Here is a 13,169-nt window from a genome sequence, read left to right as displayed (position 1 = left end):
CAGTTGCCTAATACTGCAGTCTCTCTCTCTCTCTCTCTCTCTCTCTCTCTCTCTCTCTCTCTGTGTGTGTGTGTGTGTGTGTGTGTGTGTGTGTGTGTGTGTGTGTTGTTGACGAAGGCCTTAATGGCCAAGAGCTATAATTGTGAGAGTCTTTTTGTTGTGCCTATCTGCGACTCTGCATCTCCGCTATATGGTGAGTAGCAACTTTCCTTCTCATATTATTAATACTCCTCTTTCCTTCAAAAGCCTTTTTGCCTGGTGTACTGTGTAGTGGGGAGCATTGAATTTATGCATTATCTTCCTAGTACTCCCAAGATTCAGGCAAACAACTTAGTAGCATCACTTTCTTTTTCCTACTACCTGAACAAAAACTAGCTTTCAGGTTACCTATTACAGACTTTTCCAATGACACATTCTTTTTCTGAGGACTCCTATGCATTAGCAAACAATTTTCTTAAGTACTAACTCAGTGGTTTTTCATTTTTTGGTGGAATATTGCTTAGTCTGGAGTTTTATACTATGTACAGGGGACCCTCCTAATTCCTGAAGAGCTGTATTTAGTGTCTCCAGAACAGCTGAAGGTGAAACTAGTTTCGTTAACATGCGAAGATTTTCTACAATCATTATTTTCTTGAATATTTTTCAGTACACCAATACGCTTTGTACAACTATTCAATTTTTTATATCTTTGTGATATTAGGAAACATAACACATGTCCATTCAGGCACATTTCTTACTCTCTTTTTTTTCACAAATGATTTTTTTAAAAGCATTGGAACATTGTCATGTCCAATATCTTTCTTCCTGAGCCATTGTATAATACCACCTGCAATTAAAATTTGTAAATGCTTCTACACAGAAAACTAAGAAAATTACTGAAATAATGAGGAATGATGTAAATAATAATTTTGTTCACTAATCAACACCTTACAAAATATTAATGACTCTCTTATCACCACATTAACCACCATCATCATTAGCATCCAACTGTCACTATATCACCATGCAGCTTATAGGTTTAAAGCAACTGAATCATAGCTGCTCCATATTCACAGCTACAGATGGCCTGACCCTGAACTGGCATAGCAGGGCCTGGGCAGTTACAATAATAGCAGTTAGCTATTTATGATTGTTGGAACTAACAATTGGAATTTCTATCACAGTTTGTTCTTTGTACATATAGTCATTCATCCCCATTAGGGCCTGAGGTAGGCAACGGCATACCACCTCCATTAAGACATTGCGGGCAGGTGCAGGTCTCCTGCGTTGTTCACCTACACTCTGTCAAGAAGCATGGGACTTCATTTACAATCAAATCTTAATAATTTCACTTACAAATTACAATTGTATTAAAAAACTTAGTTTTAGTACTTCTGATAAAATAATCACTCATCACAGTCAGTAGTGAAGTTTTAAACATATTACAAATAATTTATGAAAAAGTGTAAATTTATTTACTGCAAATAACTATATCTCCACTTACCCCTACAAATTTTACAAAAATGTTATGAAAAAGATAGTTTCTACTTACCATACAGTGGAGATACTGAGTCACAGATAGACACAACAATAAAGACTGTGACACAATAAGATTACGGCCAATAAGCAATAAGGCCGTTGTCAAAAACACACACACGCATTAATGATCAAGAGTGTGCACAAGAGTTTCTTTTGATCTCTGCTTTAAATTACTAAAGCTCTTTGTTCAAAGATTATTTTAATTAATAAATCTAGAGCAGGATCCACAGTCTCCTTGTGGTAATAAAAGGTGTATAATCAAAGCTGTTAATGATGAACATTTAAAAAACAGCTCACTGACCAAATTCCTAAAGCATGTCAGACATGGAACAAACAAAAAAATAAGTTAAATTGCACTTCACATTAATATTAAACTAACTTGCACTCATGGTCATTACTTTATGGATACTGTTTCTGTGCCCTGCAATAATGGGATATGTGGAATTCTTCACAGTATCTAGTTTATGGTCTGTACTTTTATGGAAAAAAGGAAAGAAAGAAGAGTAGAGTTTAACATCTTATTGACAACAAGATGATGCAATATGGAAGACAAACATGGGTTGAACAAAGACATAGAAGAAAATTGGCCAAGTCTTTTTTAAGGAACCATATTACTATTCACTTTAAGCAGTTTAGTATAATTACAGCAAATGTAAACATGGAATAAGAATTTTGACCACACTCCATTGGGATTACGAACAGTGATAGGATTATGGATCCACTTTCAGGAGCAGTTGATATTCCACCCTCTAGTAAGTTTTCATTTTTCACTCAGTGACTTAAGCCAAATGCCAATGTGATTTCATTATGAAAAGATACAACCAGTTTCCTTCCCCAGTCTGAGCTTGTGTTCCATTGAGAGATGGAACACAATAGTAACAGGACATGAAACACAATCATAAATAGGATATAAACTGTAATTTTCTTTACTTCCTTTGGAATGTGAGTCAATTGGCTCAACCAGTGTGCCATTTTCATCAGTGCTTATATTAGAATAGTGTTATCTTTTACTAGTGTGTTGATGGTAAGAGACAAATACTTAAAGTTATGTAAAATGTATTTTAAATATATTTGTTAATTTTGACAGTTGGCCGGAAGAACATACAAGTCGAAGTAAATCAAGGTCCTCAATGATACGATCTTACAGCCAGGATACTAATGTGCTCATTGGTGACAGAGAGGTATGTTTTCTTATGAAATTTTTGTTTCCTTTAAACACTTGTTTGAATGGAGGGGAAACTAAGGGGAGAAAAGAACAATACACAAATACAAATAAAGTGCTTCCTACTTTATTTTTTACACTTTACAAGGGGGAAAAAGGGTCAGCATTGAAATGGCACACACAAGTAATAAACAAAGTGACTGCTGTAAGTTTGGTGTTCAAGTATTTTTCCACACTTGTGTACCCTGATGACACTTGCCTCTCTCTCTCTCTCTCTCTCTCTCTCTCTCTCTCTCTCTCTCACACACACACACACACACACACACACACACACTTTCCCCCTCCCTCTCCCCTCCACTCCCTTGACTTCCCTCCCCTCCCCCCCCCCCCCCTTCTGACTGTATCCACCAGCCCTGCTCCAACATTTATCGTGATAGGGATCTTAATAAGGAGAAAGGCAAAAATCTTCATGAAACATTCTTTACTGTGCAATGATTGAGAAGTTATGCCTTTGTTGTTTCTGTATTTGCAAGTGCTGCTTGCATGCAGAGTTGATCCAAATAATTTCTTTGGCTACTGTGTGAGAAAATACTGTTAATAAGTTGAGTATCTACTTTACTACCCACTAAAATAATAGCAGTTGGAGTTGGGCTGACAACACACCCAAATTAAAAGTCACAATTAAATTCTTAGCTGAAGAGATTTTCTTTCATTGAAAGGCAGGAGAATGTTTGAAATAATAATAAAATGTAAGATGTACACCAAAAGGAACAAAAAATCTATATTTGAAGATGGACAGAGTTCAGTCAAGTTACTGAAATTAACACAAGAGTTTAAAATGTCACACGTGTTCTTAATTCTTATGGGCTGCTGAGGATAGGCTGGGTGTGTTTACAGATTGTAGACAGAAAAAGATCATAGAACCTAATGGAATTTCATGTAAATGTTCCACAATGTCTTTTATGGATATGTACAAAGTTTCAGCTCAGTATTTCCTTTGGTTCCATTCGTGTCCTCTCATAAATAAGGATCCCAAGTCTGCACCCATGCTAAAGTGCCACTGTTACTTTTTTGAAAGGAACTCAGTGTAAAAGCCTAGCCATATATTTGTATTCAGCACAAAAAGTTGTGTAAATATAGAAAAACTTTTTTTGCTGAAAATATATTGCTGGTTAGATTATTAAATACATTTGGTGACAGCTTTGTGTCTTCAAAAATACATTGTGTGACTTGAAGAGTCATTTTTAACCAGCTATAAATTATAGGGTTATTGGTGGATTCATCCAAGAATTGGTAATATGACAGCCCTTCTGTCTTCTTGTGAATGTTGCACAACAGTCTGTGTCCTTCTCTATCAAAATATCTGTACCTGCAGAATTGAGGAAAATGTTTTGGGCACCAGTGGTTGGGTACTATTCAGTGGGGAGGAGGGGAAGGGGGCCATATTTCAAATCTATGTTTTTTAATCTTGCTGTATCTAGATAGTCTTCCTTAAACTTCAGAATCTATATAGTGTAGTTTCATTGTAGACCCATGCCTGCTTACGGATGAAAAAAATCACGTGAAGATATTAATTTTCATGCACATATACATGATAGAATGTGTTTTTAATGAGTTTACAGAAAGCAAAATCAGCGAAAACTGCTTTTATATCAACAAAAATACAAGTGTTGCTCAAATAGCAAAATTCATCTTTTACTTCAAATGTCTTATTTCCTAATGTAATTCCCTCAGCATCACCTTATTTATTCAACTACATTCCATTATCCTTGTTGTTTTTTTGTTGATTTTTATCTTATATCATCCTTTCAAGGCATTGTCCATTCCATTCAACAGCTGTTCCAAGATCTTTGTAGTCTGACAGCATCAGCAAATCTCAAAGTTTTTTCCTCTTTCTCCCCGAACTTTAATTCCTACTCCAAATGTTTCTTTGGTTTCCTTTACTGCTCACTCAATATGCAAATTGAGTAACATCGGGGACTGGCTACAACTGTGTCTCACACCCTTCTCAACCACTGCTATCGTTTCACGCCCCTCATCTCTTACAACTGCCATCTTGTTTCTGCACAAGTTGTAAAGAGCGTTTTGCGCACTGTGTTTTACCCCTGCTACCTTTAGATTTTGAAAGAGAGTATTCCAGTCAATGTCATCAAAAGCCTTCTCTAGGTCTAAAAGTGCTATGAATAAAGCCTTGCCCTTCCTTAAATGTCTTCTAAGGTAAATTGTAGGGTCAGTATTGCCTCACATGTTCCTACATTTCTCGGAAATCTAAACTGATCTTCCCCGAGGTCAACTTCTACCAGCAGTCCAGCACTGGCAAAAAGGGCACTCCTGGCCAAGGGAATTCTACTAGTATCAAATGAAGGCCTTAATTAGACAAAGAAATTTCTGGGAATGTACATATGTTGGAGAACAGCATTGTATGGCAGTGAACATGGCTTGTGGGAAAACTGGATCAGAATAGAATCAAAGCGTCTGAGATGATGTGCTACTGAAAAATGTTGAAAATTAGGTGGAATGATAAGTTAAGGAATGAGGAGGTTCTCTGCAGAATTGATGAGGAAAGGAATATGTGGAAAAGACTGACGAAAAGAAGGGGCAGGATGATAGGCAATCTGTTAAGACGTCAGGGAATTACTTCACAGTACTAGAGGGAGCTGTAGAGGTAAAAACTGTAGAGGAGTACAGAGACTGGAATACATCGAGCAAATAATTGAGAATGTAGGTTGCAAATGCTTACTCCAAGATGAAAAGGCTAGCACAGGAGAGGAATTTGTGGCATACCGCGTCAAACCAATCAGAAGCTTGATGACTCAGAAAAGTATTCCTGAATCCAAAATTAAACCATATAGCTTCTGAAGCTTAAAGAATATTCTTTCAAGATATAATAAGATAAAAATATCAGAAAACATACAGTTGAGAACTGGTTTCCCAAAAGTATGCAACCAAAATGATTTCATCAATTTTGCTCCTGCATATATTTTTGTAGAGGAGGGCAGTGGCTACCATAGAAAAAGCACAAGATGACAGCATGGCTGACTGTCATTACCAATTCCTGGCTGAATCTGTCCATAAAATTGTAATTTATAGCTGGCTAAAAATGGCCCATCTGAGTCACATAGTGCAATTTTCAAAGTCGTACAGCTGTCATAAGATGTATTTGCCCTCCTCCTATCTCTGTTATGTACGGTGCACTTAACTTCTTATTAGCTGATGACATGATGTATAAGTAGTAATCTCTGTCTGCATATTATCCCAACTTCCACCTTTAAGCTCTCAGGTTTTCGAATCTCGTCTGATGCAGTCCTCAACAATCTGTCTTCTCATTGCGTACAGTAAGTCTCTCCCGACCAACAGTTCTGGGTGACCTTCCCGAAATCTATCCATTTTCCTAGACCTCTCCAGTCCTTTTCCTTCACTCCTCTTCCTTCCCCTTCAATGCTTGTGCCTGAAGGAGTCACTGGCCCCGAAAGATTGTCAATTACAACCATCTTTTATGTATGTATTCAGTCGCTGCTTGATGAGTGGATCTTTTTTCTATTAAATATATATTTTTTTTTAAATCTACTGAGTAATATATTACTGTCTAGCTCAAAAAGCTGTTTATCCAAAATGGGCATTTTAGCACGCCTGTTGTGCAAATGCATAACTCCTATTTGGGAGGCTATGGAAATGGAACCAAAGAAGGCAGCAAACTGGAACTTTATACATATCCATCTAAGACATTATTGAACCTACTCAAAAAAAGTTACGTGATTCAGAAATGGCCAAGCTGGGACAATTTTTAAAACTGGTGCACTTCTGGAATGACTCAGTTGTGATAATTAAGACTGAATATATGAGAGTCAAGTATATGTTGGAGAGACAGTTTCCATTTTCATGATTTTAAAGCACAAGCTTCAAAATAGGGAGATTCAAATGACCCAAATGATGACACAACTATCAGATCCTTACTAGTGTGTACATGGTGACACAAGTAACCAGATCTTTGCTGCTATGTGGCTTAACATGCCCAGTAACTAGATACTGAAATTCATCTCTCAGATATTCAGTGAGCAGGACAGGGTTATTGTGGAAGGCTAGGAAAGGGTTTTGACTGACGAAAGTCAACCTCATGTGCCCAGTGGCAAGGGGTGGGGGGTGGGGGGCACACAGCTGCTCCCCTCTCTCAAAGAAAGGAGAAAATATAGTGTAGTCAGGTGTTTTTCTTTCAAGAAAATGAATTAAAAGTCAGTATTACAGAGGTTCTTAACAGGGCCAGAAATGGAACTTTTTATGGCTACTTGAAGTTGCCCTTTGTCTTCCCAGATATTAAAAATACTCCATACACCTAGATGTAAATTACTGCCTACAAACTATGGTATGGGCACCCTTGACATGTTATCCCTCCTTTAAAGAAAATGTTGTGTGCAGAGTGGGAGGGGCCGGGGGCTGCTGCAGTAGTCAGTCTCAGGTATTGTTCATGTATACGGAGTTCATCTAGTCATTAAATACGAGGCGTGTTTTTAAAGTAAGTACCATTTTGAATTAAAAAAAAGACGTGCTAAGATATCTTAATAATTTTATTTTTACATGAAAGCCTGTACATTAATCTACATTTCCACATAATTTTCGTCAATATTGAGGCACTTGTCATAACATTGTACCAGTTTGTGAATAACATCCTCATAGGAGTCTGCCGCCTGACTCGTTAACCTCTGCATCACCACTGTTTTGACTTCGTTGTCATCTTGAAGACGCTGACCGCTCAGGTGTTTCTTCAAAAACAGAACAGATGGTAGTCACTGGCCGCAAGATCTGGACTGTACGGAGGATGCTCTAGAGTTTCCCATCAAAAAGATTTGATGAGATCTTTGGTCTGATTCGCCACATGCAGACGGGCATCGTCTTGCAGCAAAACAATGCCCTTGCTCAATTCCATGGACTGTTGCTTTGAGTCTGGTGTGACATAGGCCACCCATGTTTCATCGCCCATAACAATTTGGCATAAGAAATCACCACCGTCGTCGTGATACTGCTCAAGGAAAGTCAATGCACTGTCTAAACGTTTGGTTTTGTGCACATCTGTCAACATTTTTGGTACCCAACATGCGCACAATTTTCGGTAATTCAAGTGCTCGGTCACAATGCCATACAAAACACTACGAGAAACATAAGGAAAGTCATCCCGCAAGGAGGAAATCATAAAGCGTCTGTTTTCTCTCACCTTATTGTCCACTTCCGGCACCAAACTTTCATTTATGACCGAAGGACGCCCACTCCGTTGCTCATCATGCACATTTGTGTGGCCTTCTTTAATTGCTCTCACCCACTTTCTTTCCATTCCATCACTCATAATGTTTTCTCCATAAACTGCACATATCACACGATGAATATCAATCGCTTTTAGGCCTTTAGCACTAAGAAATCTTATAACAGCCCGTACTTCACATTCGGCGGGACTCGCGATTATCGGAGGAATCTTAAACACTCAGTACACAACATAAACAAGGAAGAATCAGACTCTAATGGTGTCAGTGGATAGATTAAGGTACAGGATTTCATGTAAAAATAAAATTATTGAGATATCTTAGCACCTCTTTTTTTTAAATTTCAAAACGGTACTTCTTTAAAAAAACATGCCTCATATCTTTGGATAGATAAAAAAATCTACTCACCAAGTGTCAGCAGAACACTCTCCTGAATAGATTTTTAATCTATCCAATTACATTATATTCCCAAAAATTGATTGTTTACATTATTACATTAAATATATTTGTTGTACAAGAACTGTGAATTCATGGTCATAATAGAATGATGTGAGAATGTGCAATTAACTTGCGGTAATTTTGCAGCTTCATTAAAAAAAAAAAAAAAAAAAAAAAAAAAAAAAAAAAAAAAAAAAAAAAAAACCTTGGGAAAAGTAGGAGCTGTATTGACAGGGGACAGTGCTATGTAATAAACTGTCATGTAAAGGAATATGCAGAGACAGCGAAAATCCAGAGAGGAACAGCAGCATTGTGTGAAGAAGATAAATTTCTGAAAGGCACAAATGTACAAATTATAGTTTTGAGATGTTCAGACAGTAATCCATGAGCATCTAATTGCTTGCAAAGGATGTTCAATAGTGGTGCTCTGCCACTCTGTTTGATATGAAGTGACATAACCTAATTTTGCTAAAAGTTTGTTAACTATTTTTAGGGTAAAAGTTTTAATTTCCTACAGCCGCTTACCTTGTGATGTGGAACATAGGTACATTATTTTATGGATAAGACGAAAATGAAACAGTCTAGAGTGCATTTTCTATTCTATAATTTTTCCCTTGTTTTGTATTCTTGAAGTTATCTCTGCTATCTTGCCATTCTGCAGTATGTCCAACAGATGTTTCATTTATTGTTTACTGTTAATAAATATTTGTGTGACCTTTAATAACTATTCTTCCACAAACCTGTTTCATGTTCTGGCAGGGTTCAATTGGTGCCATTTCACAGTCAGAAACATGCCTTGACTCATCAGGAGCACACAGAAAGATAATTACTTCAACAAAGAGGCAGTCAAGAGATCAGTTTGGATCCAATAGAGAATATAATCCTCAGGACAGTTATAAAGACGTTTCGTCACAAGAAAGTGTGAATAGAGACCAGATAACATCAAGGGAGAACACTACAAGGGAAAATACAAAAGAGCCGACGCCATCCTTAGATGATGAAACCTACTCTACAGACTCAAATTCTACACCCGAGGATGACAGTCGTCGGAGAAAGCGCAAACCATTTTTTTTCTCTACTCGTAAGCCGAAGAGCAGAATGACTTGAAAATATTTAACAAAAAAAAGAAAACAATTTTATGTTGTTAATTATAAAGAAACATGAAAAGGAAGACAGACTCAGTTCATATTTGGGAACTGTGTCCATGTTTCTTGAGTTAGAGGATATAGGAGAACATAATCCTCTCAGTTGTACCAGCGTTGAACTTTTTGAGCTCCGGCTGTTTATGAGAGGTAAAAGATGCGTGCTTTAATTATTTATGGTGCTGAACCTATAACACTTATACTGGAAACTGGTTTTTCAGGTATATTCTATTTAATTTCCTATCTGACAAAACCTAAATTCCCTCCTGGCTGCACAAATAATTTAGTAATCTTACAAGGTATATGTGATATGTTAAACTGCAGATTTTCATTTCTTAATCTGTCTTTTTCATTTTTGTTGTAACTATGTGATTTTAATCACTCAGGTGGAATGATAGTTAGTACTTAGGTTGAAATTTTGCTATCACTGATATATCAGCAGCCAATTATCATAAATATTTCTAAATACCAGTAAAAGCAATATAGGCTTTATAATTTTGGTCGTGGCTGAGCAATAATATTAATGCAGGTGTTTCTACCTATGTTTATTTAAATAATATTGTTTGCTATTTTTATTAATTTAGACATTTATTTTAAATCAGATAATTCATCAGAACTCATATGCACATATTTATTGCCAGTGAAATATTGATTTTTGTTCTTAGTTCATGCACAGTTTAAGGTACCTCTTATTTATTTTCTTTTTAGAATGCACTCTGAAGCACAGGGGTCTGTAAATATGGTAAATGAAATGAAAATTCATGTGAACTCTTGTTGAAAATAGTTTTTGATGAGCCACATATGAATACTGATGAAAGTTTATTTTACTTTTAAAACTATGGCAGCATATTCAGAAGAAGCCAAAAAATTCTGATAATTGTTGAAACAGTATTAGATTTTCATTTTGTACTTACTTTTTTACAAAACAAATTTTTTGGGCAGAGTTTTCTGATCGGTTACTCATTCACAGGTATGCCATTTTACTTTTACTATGTAAGATGAATGTAAGTTACACTTTGTGTAACAAGTTCTCATTTATGTATTTATTGTTAACACTCTTTCATGGAGGAAAGAAATCTTTCCTGTGAACTACTTAGAAGTTAGTGCTGGTAAATGTTTACCAAATGCTTCCGGTATTTAACTATTGAGATAGGAATGCATTTCTTATTCTGGATCTGTTACAAGGAATGTTTATAATCTTTAATATGTCTGCCATTGACTTTTCCTTCACATCCATCCCCATTCCCCCTTCCATGTCTCCCCCTTCCCCCCTCTCTCTCTCTCTCTCTCTCTCTCTCTCTCTCTCTCTCTCTCTCTCTGTCTCTGTCTCTGTGTGTGTGTGTGTGTGTGTGTGTGTGTGTGTGTGTGTGTGTGTGTGTGTGTGTGTGCGTGCGCGCGCATGTCTATGGACACCTAAGTGTAATGTATGTATTCTTGCACTTTGTGTTTTCTAGTTTTATGTAACGCTGTGTGTGTGTGTGTGTGTGTGTGTGTGTGTGTGTGTGTGTACAATTCATACTTGCTGTATGCATCTCTTGCACCATGTCACTAAGTTGATAGTACTTTCATATTAATTTCATAGCAAATGTTGTAAAGACCAGTACGAAGTTGATCTCTTTGTGTTGGAGATTTTTCCTTATTGCCATTCCCTAAGTGTTAAATAAATTTTGTGACTTGTATTTTAGATTTTGAGGTGGTATGTCTTCCATGTGTCGTGATAGGTGAGACCTTTTTTTTTTCCTTCCACTCATCAATAAAGGAAGTTTTATAAAAACTGACTGCAAGTATTTTTTGTTGTGGTACAAATTTATTTGTAAATATTGTAATTGTTTGTAGGTTACATTATGACTGTCTATTGAAAATAAAATTGTACGAATAATTTTTATATGCAGCTGCTGTACATCAAAATAAAATACAAAACTTTTGGTATATGGTGTCACAACAATTCTGAAGTCTTCACTTGGATTAATAATTTATAACTCAGATATGCAAGAGTAGTAGTTCTCACCTTGTGACTCTGTAACTGAATTTCAGATAAATTTGTATCAACTAGATTGCAGAAAGTTCCAAGAAGCAGCGTGTGTGTGCTTTCATATGTTCCTCTTATAAAAACTGAATTTGTGTTTTAAAGATATTATGTTCCTATAGATGATCACCCAAGTTCATACGTGTGTATATATCAGTACTTATATTGAAAGTATATGTTAATTTCTTTCATGTGAATGCTCATTTTTGAAGAGAATGCAGTATGATTTGATATTACAGACTCATTGGAAATTTGAATGGACCCATAGAATTGGATTTATCTGTGTCTGTAAGTGACTTGTTTAAAAAATTGTCATCACAATTGATTGGAACATATCTACAAAAATAAAATCAGAATACTTCCAGAAAACTAGATCAGAGTATCATTGGACCAAGATAACATTGTTGACCACAGAGTATGAACATTTCATCATAGTAATGAAAATTCATTAGCAGTCTGTGATCCCCACCTCTCATCAGGTTGTCATTGATTCTCCACTCAGCAGTGGGATAGAATGATGGTAGCAGTCTGCTTGAAGAATTCAAACTGTGGTCTTCTGTAACGCTGACAGACATTTGTTCCCAGAAGCTCGTCCAGTAATTCACTGGCTGGCGTTCTTATATAAAGTCATTTGACTGTCTGCCACGAATTATGCCTAACCATTGTATATGAAGCTAAATTAGCAAACACAATTAATATGACACAGCTACAACTATAACAACACAAAACACTACTGCACATAAACACTATGGAGCCAAGCTCCCCCCTAACAGCAACACTAGAGATCACTCACTATATCGTTGTAGTGATCCAGTTACTATTAAGCAATAATGCTGCACTATTTCTGACTATTCAGGCAGGCACAATGAAAAAGAATGTTAAAATATTTTACCTTTCAGACAACTTCTTCCAAGGGGTGGGAAGGGGAAGGGGTAGAAAGGTGGGGATGTGGGGAGATGGTAGTGCTGACATGGTGGGGACAGGATAGGACTGCCAGGTGTAGCCTAGGGAGACGGTGCGATGGATGGGAAGAGGTATGGGGTAGGGGGAGTAGAGAAGAGGAAAGGACGTATAAATGCACTGGCAGGATCGAAGGTGCGTGTAGTATTGGAGTGGGGGCAAGAAATGGGATAGGCAGGTGGAGAACAGGGACTAGTAAAGGCAGCAGCCAGGGGTTACGGGAATGAAGGATATTTGCTGGGAGAGTTCCCACCATGCAAATCAGAAATGCTCATGTTATCCATCCTGCATTGTCCACTATTGGACTACAGCTATTTATATTGAAACTATACTTTTCATGTTCAGTTGGTGGTTGCTTTATATATACTTCTTTTTTCCCCCTCCATATTTTTCAGTCTCATTTTTGAAAAAAATTAAAAAAAGTATCCATAATTAAGTCATCAAGAAGTTCATAAGTAGTAAAACAGTCAAATTGTCACTGTAACTAAAATATAGTTACACATTTATTGATTCATAAGTACACTGACAACAACATAATGCTCTTAATAATTAATGAAAAAGATGATGTATTAATCAGAATATAAAATTTAAGGGTGTCATTAATGACAATTATATGTAGATATCATATGGTTATTAAGAAGATATGTGTTGTCTGAGATACACATGTAAATTGA

The 13,169-nt window shown here is 36.6% G+C and overlaps 1 protein-coding gene across 1 annotated transcript in view; it reads left to right on the top strand.

The window, feature by feature from the left end:
* LOC126281247 (stromal interaction molecule homolog) overlaps positions 1-11,907 on the top strand; it is a 128,037-nt gene extending 116,130 nt beyond the window's left edge. The window contains exons 13-14 of the mRNA XM_049980040.1: positions 2,606-2,699; positions 9,127-11,907. Of these exons, the coding sequence (XP_049835997.1) occupies positions 2,606-2,699; positions 9,127-9,474 (442 nt within the window). The 3' untranslated portion in view covers positions 9,475-11,907. The remainder of the gene's footprint in view (positions 1-2,605; positions 2,700-9,126) is intronic.
* The last annotated feature ends 1,262 nt before the right edge of the window (positions 11,908-13,169 follow it).

The sequence above is a fragment of the Schistocerca gregaria genome, chromosome 7, assembly GCF_023897955.1.
Source record: "Schistocerca gregaria isolate iqSchGreg1 chromosome 7, iqSchGreg1.2, whole genome shotgun sequence".
Lineage (NCBI taxonomy): Eukaryota > Metazoa > Arthropoda > Insecta > Orthoptera > Acrididae > Schistocerca > Schistocerca gregaria.
Note: the sequence above shows the minus strand (reverse complement) of the source record. Positions and strands in the feature narration are given on the sequence as shown.